Below are 20100 nucleotides of genomic sequence, written 5' to 3'. Positions count from 1 at the left end.
TGGAATCACCGTTTCGTGCACTGCCACTTGTGTTAAGGCCCCGGGAATGCAATCCCGGGCTAATAATTGCGGCGTGGGGTCTTCATAGTTTGCGACATATATGCCTTAATGTCCAGACCTCTCGGAGTTTTCATCTCCATAAAAATTTGACTCAGAACCAAAGTCATCTTCGAAGGTGGGCTCCTACAAAGGCGACCTTATATCCGTTAACGACATGTCTGACAACGAGCATGCTGTGCTTACGCTGAGAAATCTTATATTTGACATCTGCAACCAGAATGGTGGAGGTCACGGCGGATCTGCCATAGGAATGGCAGCTATTGGTGTGGCCCTCTGGAAGCACATCATGCGATACAATCCTTCGAATCCTGACTGGTTCGACAGGGACCGATTTGTGCTCTCCAACGGTAAGTTAATCCGCATCAAACGAGTCTTCCTGCTAACCAAGACGACAGGGCACTGTGCGATGTTCTTATACGTGCTCAACTATTTAACTGGGTACGAGGCCTGGACAATGAACGAGCTCAAAGGGTATGGTAGCGCAAAGGAAAATGGCTACACCACGCTTGCCCACGGTCTTCCGGAAATCGAGTGCCCCGACGTTGAAGTTACTACTGGGCCCCTTGGTCAAGGGATTGCCAATGCGGTTGGTCTTGCCATTGCTTCTAAGAACCTGGCAGCGCGGTACAATCGACCGGGCTACGATATTGTGAGCTCAAGGATCTATTGTATGACTGGAGATGGTTGTCTTATGGAAGGCGTTGCACTTGAAGGTACCTAGCAAGTATATCCAAATCACCAAAATATTGGGATATTGACAGCACTATAGCCATCGCCCTTGCCGGCCATCTGAAACTGGACAATCTCGTGCTGATCTACGATAATAACGGCGTCACGTGTGACGGCCCACTCTCGTGGATCAGTAGTGAGGATATTAATGGAAAAATGCGGGCCTCCGGATGGCACGTCCTCGATGTCCTAGATGGATGTCACAATGTTGGAGCCATCTGTTCTGCATTAAATCATGCCAAGTCCCTGACGGGGAAGCCAACTTTCATTAACATCCGCACTGTTATTGGAGTTGGCACCAATACGGCAGGAACCGCTAAGGCACACCATGGAGCATTCGACGCTGAGAGTGTAGCTAGATCCAAGATTGCAGCCGGCCAAGATCCTTCTTTGACCCACAGTCCATCCAAGCGAGGCCTCGATTTCTTCCGTGAACGGAAGGAGCAGGGCGAAGTCTTGGAGAAAGAATGGCAGGATTTGTTGCTGAGGTACACTATGGAATACCCGGAGAAGGCAAGTGATTTTGCCTTTAGGTCTCGGGGAGGGAAGCCAGACCTTAGATCACTGTTCCAAAGCCTGGATAGTAAACAGCTCCTTGGAATGCCAACCAGAGAGTCCAATGGTTTAATTCTACAGAAGATTTGGGAGGCATATCCCTCGCTGTGTGGTGGAGGTGCAGATCTCGTCAACTCCAACAAATTTCTCTACTCGGACAACGATGTGTTCCATCCGTCTGTGAGCTACAGGGGACGTTACATCAGGTATGGAAGAAGGGAGCATGCAATGGCAGCTATTTCAAATGGACTTGCGGCTTTCCATCCTGGGACCTTCTTACCGGTGACTGCGACATTCCTGATGTTCTACATTTACGTAAGTGTATCCAGATCGCGCCCGAAATAAAACGACCGGAAGCTGAAAGCACAACAGGCAGTCCCCGGTGTACGCATGGGTGCTCTTAGCCACCTTCCGGTGATCCATGTTGCAACTCACGACTCATTTGGTAAGGCAATGAACTTCTATCCTGGATTAAATTTGTTCATTGAAAGTTGACACCGGCTAGCTCAGGGCCAGAATGGACCAACCCATCAGCCCGTCGAGCTTGATTCTCTGTACCGTGCTATGCCAAACCTCACATACATAAGGCCGTGTGATGCCGAAGAGGTGGTCGGTGCTTGGATGTGGGCAACGGCCTCAACTGATGGTCCGACTATGATTTCTGTGGCCCGTGACCCTGTTGACCATGTGTCCGGGACTAGCCGGTCTGGCGTGCTGAAAGGAGCGTACGTGCTTGAAGGTGATACCAACGCGGATGTGACATTGGTCAGCTGCGGTTCAAGTTTACACCACACCATACGCGCCGCACAACAATTACGCGGAGAATATTTCATCCATTGTCGGATTGTTAGTTGTCCAAGCTTTGATCTTTTTGATCAACAAAGTGAAGAATATCGGCAGTCAGTTTTCCCAATGGATGGAAAGCCTATCATTAGCGTCGAAGAATACGTGGCTACAACCTGGGCCCGTTATGTCACCGCCAGCATCGGCATGAAATCCTACGGTTATTCCGCATCAAACGCTAGCAATTACGAGCGATTTCGACTGGACCCGCAGGGAATCAGTTCCCGGGTCAAACAGTACCTCGCATTCCTGGACGCCCGCGACGCAAGACAATTGGGTTGGCGATCTATCTAATGCATTAGTTGCTCAGACAAGCAATAACTTAGAAGTCTCAACTACGTTCTATGAGTCGTTGTAGAAGAACAGACATTTTGAGGCTTTTATCAGGCCCTGGCTGGATGGCTACTTCTTCCCAAAGTAGACTGGTTGACCTAATCCGCAAATCTATATGCGACCCCTCCAATCAGCACTTTGGATTGAATCAGGTTTACCTGGATCCAACCCATGTGGATAGGAGTTGAACCTGCCTAATCCACATGGATATGGGTTAACCCATTAGGTGCATGTGATCTAAGGCATCCTTAGAACTGATACGTTTATATAACAACATCTAGGCCTAGATAGGGATATGTTTTTATATCTATAGATATGAAATAGTTGCGTCTATCTATACATAGATAAAATGTTAGATTTACTAAGAAAAATTAGAGCTATGATGGATCTTAGATTTTAGATAAAAATATCTCCACACTACTTTTATCGAAGTGTAGGGGGTACCCCTACTCCCTTATATAAGGTTATTCTACCTTCTATAATATGTAATATATAATATTTATATAGTGAATTATCATATTATAAAATAAAATATATAGTTATCCTAGTGGTGTGGCTAGAATACTAGAAAATGTGTAGTAATTAAAATACTAGGGGTCACCTGACTAGGTAGTATAGATATATCCATAATCCATAATCCAATCCGCATGGATATGATGGCAGGTTGAATAGGTCATGGATCAACCCATAATCCGCATGGGTGGATCAAGCATAGTGCCGATCAATCCATATCCAATCCACAACCAGTCGCAAACTCTAATCCATAACAATGGACAATACGCGAGCCTTCATCTCCATGAAAGTCCTTGAAGCTCTCGCAAGTTTGAACAATTACATTCTGTTAGGTAACCTAAATTGCGCGGAGATATTGACGTAATTTGATCCCATTGGATCGTGTACACCTGCTCAATTTTTACCCGCAGATGTCTTTCTTTTATCTTCACCTCTCACAGGCAGGTAGACTCCAGGCAGAAGGAAACTTGTAGGCGCAGTAGGTCAAGGAATTTATTTCACCATCAATGATCTCCTCTCATGGATTGTTTTTGTACACCGCATTTCATTGGCATTCTTCTGTACCCCAGGAGCAAGTACAGCAACTCGGACGACCTTGCTCCCGTACGGATCAATCCTTCTGGTGTTCAGAAAAGATAAGCTGGTATTTAACATATCTCCAAGTAATCAAGCTCTTGCTAGCTCTTCTTCCCTGACTTAGCTATTGTGGAGTTCAATAGGTGCTCGTGGTCAGCCTAGACACATATGCGCGTACCATACTATACTGCTTTGACAGATTGCCCTTGGGAGCCCTGATATTTTCGGAATAGTAATGGGCTAAATTCCCGTCATTTAAATTAGAAGTTTTGGTACTTGTGGTATATTTAAATAGGCCAACTGTCCGAAAGTTCCACAGACTAGACGAAGAGCGGTCATCATCGCTTTACAAGTGAAGGTTTCCTAATGTAATGGTTTTGACAACCTGATACTCTGCCGTGCCATATTTACTGCCTTCCAGCCCATATCCGCTCTCCTTGATGCCACCAAATGGAGACTCAGGTGCACTGATCTTACCCGTGTTTACCCCACACATGCCAATTTTCAACTTCTGAGCCACACGCATCGCACGGCCGATATCGCGGGAGAAGAAATAACCAGCCAGGCCGAATTCTGTCAGGTTTGCCAATTTGATGACCTTTTCTTCATCTTCAAACGCAAATATTGGGGCAAGAGGACCGAACGTCTCTTCCTGAGCAACTATCATTTCTTCCGTCGCACCAGTGAGAACAGTAGGCTCTATGAAACACCCAGGTACTTCCGGGGCCGAGCCTCCGATTTCGATCTGGGCCCCTTTTGCAAGAGCGTCTGAGATGTGCTCCTTGACCTTCTCAATGGCGGATGAGTTGATGAGTGGGCCTTGTGTGCAAGAGTCTACAACTCCAGGCCCTAGTTGAAGCTGAGATACTCTCTTGACAAGCTTTTCAGTGAACTCTTTCACAACTCCCTGTTGAACGTAAAGGCGGTTTGCGCTATGATATGATTAGCACAAGGAAGGTTGTGAGATTGAAGTGTACTTACCAGATGGATGTTTGACCTGAGCACCTGAACTTGGAGACCATGGCTCCTTCAACAGCAAGATCGATATCTGCATCATCAAAAACAATAAACGGGGCGTTGCCACCCAACTCAAGGCTGACTCTTTCAGAGTTCCTGTGGCAAGTCTTGCGAGCTCTTTGCCGACTCTGGTGGATCCAGTGAAGCTGATCTTGCGAACAAGTGGATTTGTCGCCAGCACCGACGCAACCTGTCTATTTTTGATTGGACAGACATGAATGATCTTGCTAGGCATTCCAGCATCTACTGCCAGCTTGGTGAGAGCAATACACGTAAACGGAGTTTCGCTGGAGGGCTTGATCACTACCGAACATCCAGCTGCGAGATCGGGCGCAACCTTTCGAGTGATCATTGCCGCGGGAAAGTTCCATGGGGTGATTATTCCGCATACGCCAACTGGCTCTTTCAAAGTTATCACCATGGTGTTGTGCATCGATGACGGAATCGTGTCACCGTACGATCGCGTCGCTTCTTCAGCGAACCAAGAGATCAAATCTGGGGCGTAGACTATCTCTCCCTTGGCCTCATTCATCGTCTTTCCATTCTCGAGACATAGGATCGTTCCGACTAGCGATATGACCATTAGGAAAATGTAATACTTTGTACAGGATGAGTCGTATACTTACGAATTTCCACATTCGCCATGACTAAGTCGTACCATTTTCGAAGCAGCTTGCCACGCTCTGCGGCTGTAGTTGAGCTATAGTATTCTTGCTGGGCTGCGTTTGCAGATTCTATCGCCAAGTTTACGTCGTTTACGTCACAATCTGCGACGTTACCGAGAATTTGGGTCATAGATGGCTCTGGGAAAAAGTAAGGCCAATGAGCATATTGTCCACCGCATTTGTATTTGGCAACAAACCGTATACGCTAAATGTTCTTTCTTTCATATTCCAAAGCCCGTCTATGAAGGCAGAGTCCTCGATAAACAGACAATGTTTCCTGACCTTAGCGATGCTGTTCAACACCTTCTCCGAGGAGGTGCAGGAAGCTGGAAGTTCGACAGACATTGCTAAATCCACTTCTGAAGAAGTCGCTCAATTCCATGAAGAGCCAGGTAAATAAGTTGAATGATGGTCAGCTTTATAACTATTCTTTGGGATGCAGTGGGCAATCCTATCCGGGATATCATTTCCGGATCCTGGACTGCGTGAATATGCCGAAAGTGTCTCTCAATCTGCGCTTCCGACGACATGGGTATGACGTGTATTTGGAGACGAGGGAAAATGGACCGGAGAACCATGCACATATTGAACAACCTAAGGGAGGTAAATTGGAGACAAAAGAACTCCTGAATAGAATGGTACTTCGTAACTTTCATGAATATGACTGCTTGCCCCCCAAAAAGCAATATAGAACAGTCCTTCAGTGGGATACCAACTGTCTTGAAATCTTATTTCTTGGTCATTTCAAAAGGAATACGTCAAGTAGGTAAGATATGGAGATATATTCCCGTCAAAAGCACGTTTCTGTACTGTTTACCATTAGGGGTATCTTTGCCCTGATCACTTTCTAGCTGACGAAGGCCCACATCAGGGCACATATCTACATCGAACCAAAATTTTTCAGCGACTCTCTGGGCGTACAATCGAAGGTCTGCTGAAGGCAGTACGCCTATAACACAAGAAAGAAATAGAATTAACAGACTTCGCGTCCACCATGCGGTCAAGCATTGGCCCGTAGTCCTTGAGAATATCAGCCTGCTCTTTAAATCCAGAAAAGCGAGTTAGATTAAGGAAATATTCTCGAGGTCAGAATGGGTGTGCGCTGCTAGAAGAACAACAGGGCCATCAGAGTAACGGCCTGGGAATCCCTTCGCTTAGAAGAATGTTGCATAAATCAGTATCCATGAAATCCACCACATCCAATTCTTCGCTAACTGAAGCGTAGTCTTGCGTCCAATACCCACCAGGCGGGTTCAGGTCGATGGATCCAGCAGCCTGTCTTGACGATCGAAAATGATCATACTCAGAACATTCTTGAGTATTTGGTCGAGTCCCATGAGATGTTGGACCCACGTTGCAGTGCAGGTGGCGCTCAGAAGCTCCTTTGAAACCTTTTTCAGTTACAGCCCGTTTGCGTTTATGCCACTGCTGTTGAAGTGTACTCAAGAATGTGCTCGTTCGTTTGGCATTGTCAAAGCAGCAACCCATCTCATCCAGAGCCCAGAAGCATGTACCGAGGTACCTAGTATGCTCTCTATCAGGCTTTCTGGCTTGAGACGGGCAGGTAGTGAAAATCAGGATCAGTGCTGCAGAAAATGTAAAGGAAACCATCTGCACATTTGCTTTTCTAAACCCGTAGAGCCTTTCGTAAATTATCAAAATTTTGGCAATGGCAACAGCGGACTCAATGCACATCTTGCGCGCATGGGAAGAACCAGGCCCTTGTGGTGGTTGAGGCTGGATGTAGTGCTTTGATATGTAAGGACGATGGCAGTGAATCATGAATTGGTGGTATTGCATACTCGATCCATGTGAGCTCGGGAAATAAGACCAACAAGGAGTTAAGATCATGCAACTTACTGCAGGATGAGAACATGGGGTAAGTACTGCTGACATTCTTCGGTTAAATCAACATCAAGATCTTCCGGAAGGTTTTTCTTCCACCCGTACAGTCTTCCAACGGTAGCTGCGGTTAATTCTTGAAGGGCATGCTTCGAAACCTCGAAACACCCATACCTTGATCAAACTTATTAGTACTGAGATGCGCGGAAATAATTGGATTTGCGGAAAGGCTCACAAGACGTCCGTAAGAGGCATCATGAGGTCATATAGAGACACCCACAAATGACATATTGTCTCTACGGGATTATAGATGCTTCCTAATTCAATTTGCAGGCAGCCGTAAGGCTTCCATCCCGCTGATGATGATTCAGAGCTCTCCCAGTGGGGCTTTTGAACCGTGACCCCTGCTATCGGACTACGAACAGGGCGGCCCAGGTAATACCCCCAAAACCTAAAAGAGTAAGATTACATTACCAGGGAGATATATGAGAAGACATACTGTTCATTAAGATATGCAGCCCAAAATATAGTACGTCGGAGCTTGCATTCCTCAACAGAAATGATACCACACTCAACGTAGGGTGTCATATCGAGATGAAGGCCTAGGTCAAGAGCAAGTCGCATGGCCATTCCTTTGTATCTTCAGTGTTGCACTTATTTAGTATTGTGGGCTTACTCACCACTATATAGCCATCCTCTAGTATCTCTTGTGCGGGATGCTTCGTGGTTGCTAAGAATAACTAGCGTTTGAATTGTTGACAGCGAAGGCTCTTCCAATTCCCACTCTAACAAAGTTCTGGCTCTTTCACAAAAGAACTCTGATAATGATTGGGGGAAGGTAACAAGTTCGGGGTGATATTTGGGCGCATAAGCTGCGCCCAAGGCACACCTGCAACGATTTATTAGTACGATGCTCTCTCATTTTGTCGGGGAATCTCACATTGCATCAACTAGGGCCCGCGAGTTATATGAAGAAACTAAACCATCTTGGTCGTTTTCGTTTTGTTGTCTGGTTTTCCAGAATACCTCATAGTCGACGAGATACAAGGAGGGATTCTGCCACGCAAAATAGAGCTCAAGCAAATGATGTTCCAGAGTTTCGTCGATGGCAACATTGAGATTCGCATTCTCTAAAACCTCTTGTGTATCTTTCTGTGTGTTATTTGAGCTAGAAAAATTCACACTGACCAGGCCATCCAAGAGAGTGAGATTGGATGTTGAACCGAAGTATCGTAGCTGACCATCTTGAGTCAATTGGAGTCGGCCCAGGCGCCAAGAGAGTTGATTTGTAAACTCGTCATCAGCATCTGCACTTGGGAGATCATCACTTATCGCATTATCTTGCTGTTCATTGCCTGGATCGCGCACGGATGTCATCAGATCTGGTGGTATATTGGCGTGAGTTGCGGACTCTTGAATTGCATTTGCAAATAAAGGAATGCTAGAGTCGTGATCAACTAGCGCAGCGTCACGCTGGCCTTCATCTGGTGTTGGGCCAAGACCCAGGCTTGTCCGAAATGTCGGCGGTTCCCTCGAATTGCTGAAATTCTTGCTGGAAGCTGACATGAAGTCAGGAGAACTGTTGCTGATCACGTTGCCCCGATTTTCGCTGTCCTGCTCAGGCGGGCTGACGGAATAATTATCTTGATCAGTGGAATTCTCCGCCTGATTTACTCGGTGGGACCCCGATCGGATCTCCCCGTGATCGAATCCGAGGGCCTGAAGAATGTTTTTGAGATTCTGCTCGTCTTCCCCACTCATAGCAGGAATCTCCAGACCATGCTCCCGGATATATTGGGACAGATGGCCCACTCGTTTTGCGAGTAGGTTTACTGCAATCCGCAGGGGTATTCTGGTAGGGGACTCAGCAAAGGGAAGAATTTTCGAGCTTTCTGTACATATGATGTCATACGTTCGTTTGTCATCGCGCTGTCGATAAGTGCAATCTTTTCCTTTGCTCTGACAATTTCTGCAAGCCGGTATGTTACCATCGCACTAGCCAGCCGACTCGTCAGTTTTATTGTAGAGGCATCGCGGTGAGGCGAGCGTGCATACTTTGACTTTCGTTTTTCGACACGGAGTGCAAGCTGTTGTGACATGCTTGCGTACGTGGTTATCGCCTTTACTCCTTCGTGGCATATCTAGCAACAGTATTTTGCGTCCTGTAATCTTTGGAGAGAAAAAGATCCTTGACTAGGCGGTTGAATGAATGAGCCCGAGGTGGCGACTTCCCGGAAATCAACTCCCGAGCCTTTGTTGACCCCACAACAGTTGGCGGAACCCCTGCAGGTTACAGGTGACACCACCCTTCGGAGGAGTTCGGGTAACCTAAAGTGGGTCAGTCCACCCTTACTAAAAAAATTATAAATACTCCCACCTCTTTAATTTATTTCATGTTCTGTAATGATTTTTGAACTTTTACATACGTGGCCTTACTAACTAGTTAATAACTAGTTAGATATGTCGTCGCTCAATACCTTTGATTATCTTGAGAATGATTCAACATTAATTAATAATCTTCTTAATTTATCACCTCTTACAGATATTCCTGAGCCTGAATTATCATTAGATGAATTATCTAATGAGGTAGACGAAGATATTCTATATAATCGGAATATTGCGACCGGTGTTGCAGAAGAGGCGGTGAGAATAAATATATATATCTACACTAAGTATAACTAGTTACTAACTAGTTGATAGCCAATACCTATTATCCCTATTACACATGGAGGGAAAAAGCCTGGAATTACTGCTCAATCTATTGAGTATAGTGATTATCTACCAGAATATCCAAGGTCTGATGAGCATGGCTATGCTTATGTTATAAAAAGTCATGGCCGTAACCGGGAAACCTTTGAGAAAGCATTACATGATGTAAGTACTAGTTTGCAACTAGTTCTGGACTAGTTATTAACTAGTTAGATACAATATTCTCATCGAGTCTTTGGCACCCATCGAATGACATGGTCACCACTCCTAGTATGCAATGTTAAAAAACATGTTTATCATTGTACTGGGGTTAAAGTATGTGAATATTTAGCACCAGAGCTAAAATTCTCTCATTCTTCTGTTTCACCAATAGTTCTACAGCGTATATCAGAGATACGCTGTAGAATTAGGGATTCTGAAGCATCACCTGGAGAGCAAGCTGCGCGAGGGTAAGGACTAGTTCCTAACTAGTTGCTAACTAGTTGCTGATTAGTACATAGGGTCTTCTATAGCATTAGGCGGCGTTTTGATACTCATACTGCCTGTTCACAACAGCTTACTACGTGCAAACCAGTTCTAAGACTGAGTGAGACACAGGTAAGTATAAATAGTACCTGAACTAGTTCCTAACTAGTTACTAACTAGTATAGTCTATCACGCAAGCCCAGATGCCTTATATGATCTGTTTAAATGCAAATAGAAATAACCAAGGTCATTTCTATATGAGCTTAACAAATAGGGCAATAAATATAGATTTAGCTTGCCTAAAAGAACTTCTTGAATCTAATGGCTTAAGACAGGAGCCTAGATTATGTGGAGTTCTTGAACAAAACTTAACCCGTCGGCGAGACTGCGGTAAGTCCTAGTTATAAACTAGTTTATTACTAGTTCTGAACTAGTTAACACTGATAATCTATACAGGTATTACTCATCCTCAGGGAGCTGGAAAGCTAGAAAGGATACCCTGTGAGGTTACCTTTCGGATTCTCATTCCAGAGGACCTTGAGGAATGTCCTTATGCTATCTTTCTCTCAACTGGTATCCATACTCATCCACCACCTCCGCCAAATAAGCCACCACAGCTTATTATGGATGAGATACTAGATCTTATTAAGCGAATGCAGAATCCAGATCTTACCCTGAGTCAGTTACCAGTTTAAAACTAGTTAGGGACTAGTTACTAACTAGTTATAGGTACCTTTTTACGGAGCCCTGCACTTAAGGAGTTCTGTCAGCAGTATAATGGCCAGACCCTTTCCCAGATTCATAATAGCTTTGTTAATCAAGATCGATTTGTAGCTATTATTGCAAAGGAAAAAGCCCTTCTTTATCCTCATGGTCGAGATGTTAATGGTATTATATATGAATGTGACCGCCATCCTGAGTATAAAGTAAGTAACTAGTTGAATACTAGTCACTAACTAGTTACTAACCAGTTATTAGGAATACATCCGGAAGATCTATACCAATGATGATTGTACAATGATTATCTGTGGGTTTGATCAGCAGATTCAAATTCTAAGCTCTCTTGAGAGCTTTGAGATTGATATGTCCTATAAAAGGATTAAAGGAGAGTTTAATGAGGTGATTTTTGCAACGTTTCTACCTGACCATGGAAAGAGTAAGTAACTAGTCCCTAACTAGTCTATAATTAGTTACTAACTAGTTAAGTCTTTACACTTCTGCGAGTATTTATCAACCAGGAAACAGCCCAGAGCTATAAACTTTTATTTCAGCAGGTTTTTAGCTTAATAGCAGAAATAACCAGGAAGCCAGTGAACTTTCACTATCTTCATAATACTKGGTTTAAGGCTATTATAGTTGATATGTGTGGCAAGCAGATGTCAGGAAAGTTAACTAGTCCCTAACTAGTCAGTAACTAGTTAACTAACTTTCTCTAGGTCTTGGTCATTACCTCTCTGAGATTGATCCTGAACAGCGACTATGGACATGGCAATTAAGGAATATTCTTATCCTCTGCCGTGTTCACTTTCTACAAACTATTTCAAAACTCCTTGGAATAGCAGTAGATGTTGATGAGCCAGAGAATCCTGCTTATACTACTCTAGTTCGAATGAGGAGTCTCCTTGATTGTGAAACTCAAGAGGAATATTATTAACTTATTGAACTTCTTCAAGGTAAGGACTAGTTATAAACTAGTTATAACTAGTCTAATATCACTCCTTTCTTTTAAGTCTGGAACTAGTTACTAACTAGTTATTAGAAAATGAATCACCACAGATTTCAGCTTGGGCTGAGCATAAGCGCCATCCAGTTATTGCAGCTGGCTTAAATAAAGCCTGTTCATTAATACCAGCTAACTTCTTTGAAGAAGTTAGAAATATCACAAATGCTGTTGAGCAGAGCCACTATAAATCTTATTTTATGGGGGTTCATGAGTCACTATTAGGGGCAGCACTGGGGTATGTTAGTAACTAGTCACTAACTAGTTTACAACTAGTTATAGAATAACCCTCCTTATTCTCTTTACTAACTATATTAGGTCCCGGATTATTGATCAACGTGATATTGATCAGTATCAGGCTCGTAATACCTATGGCACTCGTCATTCATATCGAACAGATAATCTTGAGTCTTGATACTACAATAATATCACACAAGAAAGTATGAACTAGTCCCTAACTAGCTACTAACTAGTTACTAACAATACCTAGTGCGTCGAAGGGAGAAGCGCCGGAATGAAGGGGATACTGATAATATTCTCTTTGATTCAAACTCATCTGGTGCAATATCAGCTCGAAGAGGAAGAAGAGGAAGAAGAGGTAGTTCTCATAGTAGAACACCAACATCACGGTCAAGATCTCGGTAAGTATTCTATTTCTGACCTAGTTAGGAACTAGTTCTAAACTAGTTATATAATATACCTTCTAACTTTTCTAGAACATCAACTCCACAATTAATGCCTAGAGCAACCCCAAGAAGGTATATAAATTTATTTTTTCTATACTATTTAGTACTATTTCTAACCCTTATAATCTAGGCTATATTCTCAGTCTCCATCTGAGTATGTTTCCTAACTAGTCCCTAACTAGTTAGGAACTAGTTATATCTAACCTTTCTTAGATCTCCAACTCCTTACCTGGGTATCCTATCATCAAGTCCACCAAGGTGAGTTCTATAGGAATACTATTATTAGATTGACACTAACATCTTCTAAAAGTACACAATCACCGTAAGTTTCTCTTATAACTAGTTAGTAACTAGTTCCTAACTAGCTATTATATCTTAGGCAACTGCAGCAAACTGCTACTACTAATCTACAAGTCCAGAATTTACAGATACGACAGGCTCAGTGTGAGGTAGAAGAACATGAGCTCCAATAACTTGAAAGGCGTGTTCAGCTTGAAGAAAGATTACTTCAGATTCGGATGCAGCATAAAGAGCTTGGGCCAGGGCCAGGGCCAAGTACTAGTTAGCAACTAGTTACCCCAGTACCTTTAAAACTTATCTGAAATCTTTATCTTGTTCTCATAGGTGTAAGGGATATTATAGCCTATCTTTTATACTGACTTATATATATTTATATAATATATATAAACCAAGAAGTAGCTAGTTCTCAACTAGTTATGAACTAGTTAATAACTTCAGGCCTCATCTATATATTTTAGCTTAAAGGATTACTCTAGGTTTAGATCTAGTAAAAGGAAGTTTGCATTCCAAGCCAGTAATAGGCTAGACTAGTTAAGAGCCAGTTATTAACTAGTCACCTCTCGAAAAAGCCCACACCAGAACGCCAGTAACTAGGCTTACCTAGTTACAACACCTTTAAAAAAACAAAGAGAAGTCCCCACCAACTAGTTCACAACTAGTTCTAAACTAGTTACCATCATCCGATTCTTCCTCCCCCTCACTCTCTGCCTCGCTCTCCTCCTCTACCTCCTTGGCCTTGCCCTTGTCATCCTCCTTGGCAAAGTAATCGAAATTCTCACACCACTCCTGGCTGTTCGAGGAACAGCAAGCTAAGAACTAGTCAGTAACTAGTTATAGACTAGTTAATAAGATTAATAGAACTTACTTCGATTCTTCTTGCGCTTCTTACATTCGCTGCAAGGTACGCCCACACCCATCTCCTTCAACATGGCTTTCATATTCTTGATGTGAACCTAACTAGTTAGCAACTAGTCCTGAACTGGTTAGGGATAGGAGGTACTTACAGTGCCATCTTTCTTCAAGGGGAGAGCAGGCAGCTCTGGTTTCTCCTCCTCCTCAAGAAGCTTCTGGTACCACTCTGTAACTAGTCAGCAACTAGTTATAAACTAGTTAAATAGGGACTTACCGATAGCCTCCTGCTGCTCCTCTATAGTTGGAGCCCCTCCGCTGGTGGTATGGATGGTGTATTTCTTGCTGTGTGCACTCTGGATATGCTTCTTCAGATTATTGAGGCTGGAGTACGCTTCCTAATAGAACTAGTTAGCAACTAGTCTAGGACTAGTTCATCAGGAATGTAGAAGAAATATATACCTTGGCCTTGGGGCAACCAGGTGCTCTGCAATAGACCTCTCCGGGGTAGATCACTAAGTATCCCATGGCCTGTCAACTAGTTAGTAACTAGTCGGTAACTAGTCAGATACTTCTCAGGATGACTTACATTTTCAGCAAATGGAGGGAGGGCCAGCCCCTCAGCACCAAGTTTAAGGTACTGTAGATACGCCTCCTATAGTTTGATTAGCATTCTAACTAGTTCAGAACTAGTTAAATAGTCAGAGCAGTACTTACTGATTTCTTCACAAAAGTCATTGTGAATGCGAACTAGTTATAAACTAGTTAGCAAAAGAACATCAAGGAGCAGATATGTGAACTAGTTTCCAACTAGTTATAAACTAGTTATCAGCCGGAGTCGTGAGAAAGGTAAGGTGATAGTGAGAGTCACCAACTAGTTCCTAACTAGTTAGGAACTAGGTGTGTCGCCGGAATTGTGAGATGAAGGTGAGATAAAGGTGAGATGAAGGTGAGAGTATTCTGAAGTAGAAAACCTACCTTTAAGGTAATAGGAGGGAGCGAGAGAAAGAGGTAGGGAGGGTAATGATCAATCCACAACTAATTGTCAACTAGTTGATTTGAACCAAAAAAAAAATGTAAAAGGGGGGAGATGAGGGGAGATGTGTATGAAGGTAAGTTACCGTAAGGAGCTCAGTCGACCTTTATGGTGGAGACATGTCATGTGATCAGGGGTTGTCTCATTCACTGTCTCACCTCAGCCACATTCACCTGAACTCTTTCAAAAGGTGGTGTCACCTGTAGTCACCAACACCTGGATCAGGGATCTCGTTTGCCTCAGGCTCCAAAGGTCACCCTGTACACCGCCACCCCGCTAGCCGAGCATACCAATTTTCACTTCTCCCATGCAGAATTGCTCTCACTTCGACAGGTTGGCTACACAGCGATGTGGTGACTGCTCGCATTTCAGAGATCATTGTATACATGAGAGACGCTTATGAGATACTGTACAGTATGGTGAAAGTGCTAAAGCACATGATTCAATTGCAAAACAGCGGTATTGGTTCCCCAACCTATTGCTAGGTGAGGATCTAGATATAGACATGGAAACTTACAAAAAGCAAAACTTTTTGCAGCGCAGAGAATCTTGAGAAATATGTTGATTTAAGTAGCCTGCTAACATGTCACAGCCATTGCATGGTTTTTGACCAGGAAGGGGCCTTTGTTTGCCTGTTTGCGAGAACCCCTGATTATGTACGTACTAGGTTGTGAAGGTGCGCAGGATGCTGTTGCATGATATATGAGGTCATGCAGCTGAAGGATACTTAACAGCTCAATTGGTGGATGAAAATACAAATTGTCAATCTCCTGCGTCTGAAATTATTTTATAGGCGACACAGCCCTTTACTTCCGATTCTATGTTGAAAGATAACAGCTAGTCTGCTTTTCCTAGGATGATGCCAGAATACGTGCCTTGCCAAAATAAATAGGGCTGTTGGGGTTAAATTCACCGCGGCATGGTTGGTTTACCTACCACACATGCATTTGCTGGCGCCAACTCGGATTACAGTTGCTGGGCCGGGGCCTTACACCATCCGATTGAAATTTGCGCGTCGTAACAGGCCTACTAAAGCCATGGCTCCAAATCGATTCTGTTCAACATGTTATAAACCTTGATTCTGAGATGAACAAGCGAAACATGTTGTTCTACAGTAGAAGCAGTAATTGTGTACAGTCTCCAGTGAGCCTGTATGTTACCTGATGACTCAATACGGTGCATCACGTCCTTCTTCAGTAATCTTGCAGGAGACAAAGGGGCCCTTGTTGTAACAGTTGTATTACACTCGCCCGATAAAATGACTTCGGGTTGAGTTAGGGTACTAAACGCTAACAATCAAACTATACATTGGCCGTGAAATGAGTTCCAGCCCTCGGGAAATGGCTTGATACAAATCATTGATTTGTTTCGCTGAATGTGCTGAATGTAACCAGCGCCGGGATTGGTATCCCGGCAGCGAACGACTGAGAGACAAAAAGGCCGCAAGAGGTTGGTGATTGAAAACTAATTGTTCCTCCAACCCTACACTTTCTTTTAACTGTTTGTTTTTGTATCAACGTTGTGCTTACCAAAATGGCCTCCTCTTACTCCCCAACAGCTATCATCATTGGCGCAGGCCCTGGGGGGATTTCAATGGCATATCGGCTGAAGCATGAGTTGGGATTTAATGACTTCCTAGTAAGAGTATGGGATATTATTTTGGTGAACTGCCATGTCCTCACGTCTTGCAGGTATACGAAAAGTTAGATGGTGTTGGAGGTACCTGGCGATCAAATACTTATCCTGGATGGTAAGTTGTCTCCTTGAGAATGGACTTTTCACTAGAAATAACGGTGAAAATGCAGCGGCTGCGACCTGCCCTCTCATCTTTACTCTTTCAGTTTCAATCTCAACCCGAATTGGTCTAAAGAACTATGTGAACAGCCTGAAATCTTACAGTGTTAGTTGGCGGCTTGCACGCACCCTCTTGGCTAAGAAGTATCGGAAGACTTTGTTAACAGAGAATTGCTCACAGATATTGAGGACACAGTTGAAAAGTTCAGCTTGCGGGAACATATCATCACGTCAGTGGAGTGCTTGGGCGCCATTTGGGATGATGACCAAGAGGAATGGACAGTCCGTTTCCGCGATGGACAAACAGGCGTCAATTTCGAGCGTCGCGCAACCGTGTTCATATCCGCAGTTGGAGCAATCTCTCTTCCTCGTGATGTGAAGTTTAAAGGGATGGAAGTTTTCAAAGGCGAGATTTTCCATACCGCTCAATGGAATCATTCAGTTGACTACACTGGGAAGCGAGTGGTAAGGCCGTCCCTCTGGCGATCAAATCACCTACTTGGCTGTCCCTTTAACTCTCCCCAGGCAGTGATTGGGAACGGCTGTAGTGCTGCGCAGGTAGTGCCCGCGATTGCAGAGAAGGCAGCTTTCGTGCAACAATACGCTCGTAGTGCACAATGGTATCATGCTAGGGTAAGAATCTATATTTGTTCCTACCTTGCTTCAGATGGCCAAGCTAACGAATTACGAACCGAAGCCAAACAAAACTTTCTCGCCACTTGAACAATGGGCGTTCCGCTGGGTGCCTCTCTGGCAACGATGGCTTCGACTACGAATCTTTCTTCAGGCTGAACAGGAATCATACACCTACTTTTCCTCGGCAGACGGTATAAAGGCTAGGCTGGCCGCCGAGGAAGAGTCGCGAGAATATATTCTCTCCCGCACTACACAGCAATACCAAAAGGCTGTGATACCGGATTTCCCTTTAGGTGCGGAAGATGACCAACTTCAAGGGAGATCGATACTAAATACTCTTTCCAGGCTGCAAGAGACGCATCTTTGACCCGGGTTACCTCGACTCTCTTCATCGGACCAACGTGAAGCTTCGTAGTGAAGGGATCCAAGAATTCACTGAAACCGGGACCATTGGATCTTCCGGCGTTGAAGACAGATTCGACATTATCGCCCTTGCGACCGGCTTCCAGGTCTCTCAATTCCTAGCGCCCATGGAAATTTATGGCCGGCATGGCGTCTCCCTGAACAAACAGTGGAATGAGTCCAAGGGCGCGCAAGCGTACTATGGTACTTTTGTGCATAATTTCCCGAACATGGGCATCATGTATGTGCAGATACATGTCAAAGAGATCAATGTAGCTGACATACTTGCAGATTTGGTCCCAACAGCTTTCCGGCAAACAATTCCGCATTGTTTGCCTGTGAAACCCAAGTGTGCTTTGCGGTGAAAGCCCTCTTTGAGCCAATTCTGGATCGCAGGACTAAAGTGGTAGAGGTAAAACATGCCGCAGAAGAGAGGCATACTACTTCCATTCAAGAGCAGTTAAAGGGCACTGTTTTTGCCGGCGATTGCTCAAATTGGTACTTCAACAACTACGGTCGAAACACCGCTTCCTGGCCAGCTAAGGCAGCTTTCTTTTGGCTGGAGACGTATTTCCCAAACTGGAATGCATTCATTTGGAAGAATGGCTCAGCTGCATGGCCTATCCATCGCATTGCAAGATGGCTAAAAACGGGCTCGTGGCTCACCAAGGCATGTCTTGTGATGGCAGTCACTGTGGTGTCCCACCAAAGCAAGGTGGATGGCAGTCTGGGACTTACTGTAGCCGGGATGTTCACAAATTTACATGGTTGCTTACAAATACAGTTTCCTTCATTGTGGGCCATGTAGATCAGTTTAGTCCTCTGTTATGTCTAGTCTATCAACATTGATATACATGACAAGCATTCAAACAGAGTTCACCAATAGATACTTCACAAATTGTCGAAGGGTCATCAGATTATTCACAAATAAATGGTATGATTTGAGATGCTAACCACTCAGGGTACCTTGCCAGGATTCCTGGGACACAACAGTCATAACCTGCAAGGCTGTCATTATGAGAGATAAAATAAAGGAAGTCCGAGATTGAAAATTGGGAACGCATTGCGATTCTGCTAAAACACCTATCTGTACACTCCACCTGATGTCATCAGCTGTTTTCCAGTCCTGCCCACTACCCCCTCTCCAGCAATAATATCAGGCCTGCACCAGGTCCTAGTAGAGTTGCATAACCGAACCGCTAAAATTGAATCTGACCCTCACCGAACTTGCAGCGGTGAGGGTTCGGTTCCTAGCCTAGGGCATTACTTCTGTTTTAGTTTAGGTAGGGTGAAACTGGTTCAAGTTTGGTTAAAACCATCGGTTATGGTTTTTGAGGATTTATCAGATCAGGTTCACCAAAACTCACTGTTTTACTTAGTAATCACTAATTTCTAGAATTTCTCTAGAAATATTAATATCACTAGATAGCCTAGTATCTAGTCTATCTAAATATGAAATATCAATTCAAAATATCTAGTGGTTGGTGAGATATAAGAGAATAATCATTTCTGTTAGGGGTTGGTATGGAAATGGTGATGGTTTATATACATCTATGCCTTTTAACAATCACTATGAACTAAGGATAATTTTAACCACTACCCATTCAACCCTATAGATATTGAATTGATATTTTAGATATAGATTAGTATAATAATAATGATTATATATTTTATATAAAAAATATTAGTTTTCTATAGATATAGTGATAGTATGGTAGATAGTATGGCAGTTAATGATTATTTAAAATTTCAAAATAGTTAAAATTCACTAAGGGGCAGTAGTTTAACCAACCCAAAACCAAACCAAATCTAACCATGGTTAGTTAGTAGTGGCCCAGCTAGGCCTATCTAGGCCTAGTGGCGGATTTTGTGGTTAAACTCGAACCAAATCGGAACGGATCAGGTTTGGATCCGATTTCTAGAATTTTAACTCGAAATCGCATGCGGTTCGGTGCCAACTGGTTTTGAACTCACCTGAACTCAGACCAAATGCAACTCTACTTAAAGTAGTAAAGGTAGGTTTATCTTAGAGAGGGAATGTGCAGCTGCAGACAAATGGCAGATAGATCCCTGGTTTATCTTCAAAGGTAAGATTCTAATGATTCTTCCCTTCTAATACTGACCTATTCTGTAGACTAAGTTCCATGTAACTCCTTCCATTTACTATATGTTGCGGTGATTTTGAGGAGATCGCTGGGGAAAAGCTCCTTTGATGGAATATTGCAAGTGGAACTCAGCAGAAAGTACAGGGCAGTTATGTTTACCTAGAGCCATTGTTAGGATATACAATGTAGAATGGATAATTGTATTCTTCGTTATTTGTATGTTTTGAATAAAGCTGAGGAATCAACATCTCATGCATTGCTTCTT

At 43.7% G+C, this 20100-nt stretch overlaps 5 protein-coding genes across 5 annotated transcripts; 2 read left to right on the top strand and 3 right to left on the bottom strand.

Annotated features, from left to right (window-relative positions):
* Positions 1–214: 214 nt before the first annotated feature.
* Positions 215–2481, top strand: Asppvi_005411 (uncharacterized protein; the record flags this gene model as incomplete). The annotated part of the gene is made up of 5 exons (XM_043301334.1): positions 215–407; positions 456–773; positions 830–1659; positions 1717–1789; positions 1850–2481. The coding sequence occupies 5 exons, from the start codon at positions 215–217 to the stop codon at positions 2479–2481; spliced, it is 2046 nt and encodes a 681-aa protein (XP_043157269.1).
* A 1474-nt stretch (positions 2482–3955) lies between these two features.
* Asppvi_005410 (NAD-dependent succinate-semialdehyde dehydrogenase) lies at positions 3956–5421 on the bottom strand (the record flags this gene model as incomplete). The annotated part of the gene is made up of 4 exons (XM_043301333.1): positions 3956–4541; positions 4591–4820; positions 4841–5193; positions 5253–5421. The coding sequence occupies 4 exons, from the start codon at positions 5419–5421 to the stop codon at positions 3956–3958; spliced, it is 1338 nt and encodes a 445-aa protein (XP_043157268.1).
* A 2648-nt stretch (positions 5422–8069) lies between these two features.
* On the bottom strand, positions 8070–9232 carry Asppvi_005409 (uncharacterized protein; the record flags this gene model as incomplete). Its single annotated transcript, XM_043301332.1, has 2 exons — positions 8070–8965; positions 9046–9232. The coding sequence occupies 2 exons, from the start codon at positions 9230–9232 to the stop codon at positions 8070–8072; spliced, it is 1083 nt and encodes a 360-aa protein (XP_043157267.1).
* Positions 9233–13679: 4447 nt separating this feature from the next.
* Positions 13680–14600, bottom strand: Asppvi_005408 (uncharacterized protein; the record flags this gene model as incomplete). Its single annotated transcript, XM_043301331.1, has 7 exons — positions 13680–13822; positions 13879–13966; positions 14018–14091; positions 14140–14260; positions 14325–14393; positions 14452–14517; positions 14580–14600. The coding sequence occupies 7 exons, from the start codon at positions 14598–14600 to the stop codon at positions 13680–13682; spliced, it is 582 nt and encodes a 193-aa protein (XP_043157266.1).
* Positions 14601–16431: 1831 nt separating this feature from the next.
* On the top strand, positions 16432–18538 carry Asppvi_005407 (flavin-containing monooxygenase; the record flags this gene model as incomplete). The annotated part of the gene is made up of 8 exons (XM_043301330.1): positions 16432–16536; positions 16590–16648; positions 16704–16798; positions 16874–17157; positions 17218–17325; positions 17390–17621; positions 17674–17971; positions 18022–18538. The coding sequence occupies 8 exons, from the start codon at positions 16432–16434 to the stop codon at positions 18536–18538; spliced, it is 1698 nt and encodes a 565-aa protein (XP_043157265.1).
* Between the last annotated feature and the right edge of the window lie 1562 nt (positions 18539–20100).

Source organism: Aspergillus pseudoviridinutans (genome assembly GCF_018340605.1).
Source record: "Aspergillus pseudoviridinutans IFM 55266 DNA, scaffold_3, whole genome shotgun sequence".
In the NCBI taxonomy this organism is placed as follows: domain Eukaryota; kingdom Fungi; phylum Ascomycota; class Eurotiomycetes; order Eurotiales; family Aspergillaceae; genus Aspergillus; species Aspergillus pseudoviridinutans.
Note: the sequence above shows the minus strand (reverse complement) of the source record. Positions and strands in the feature narration are given on the sequence as shown.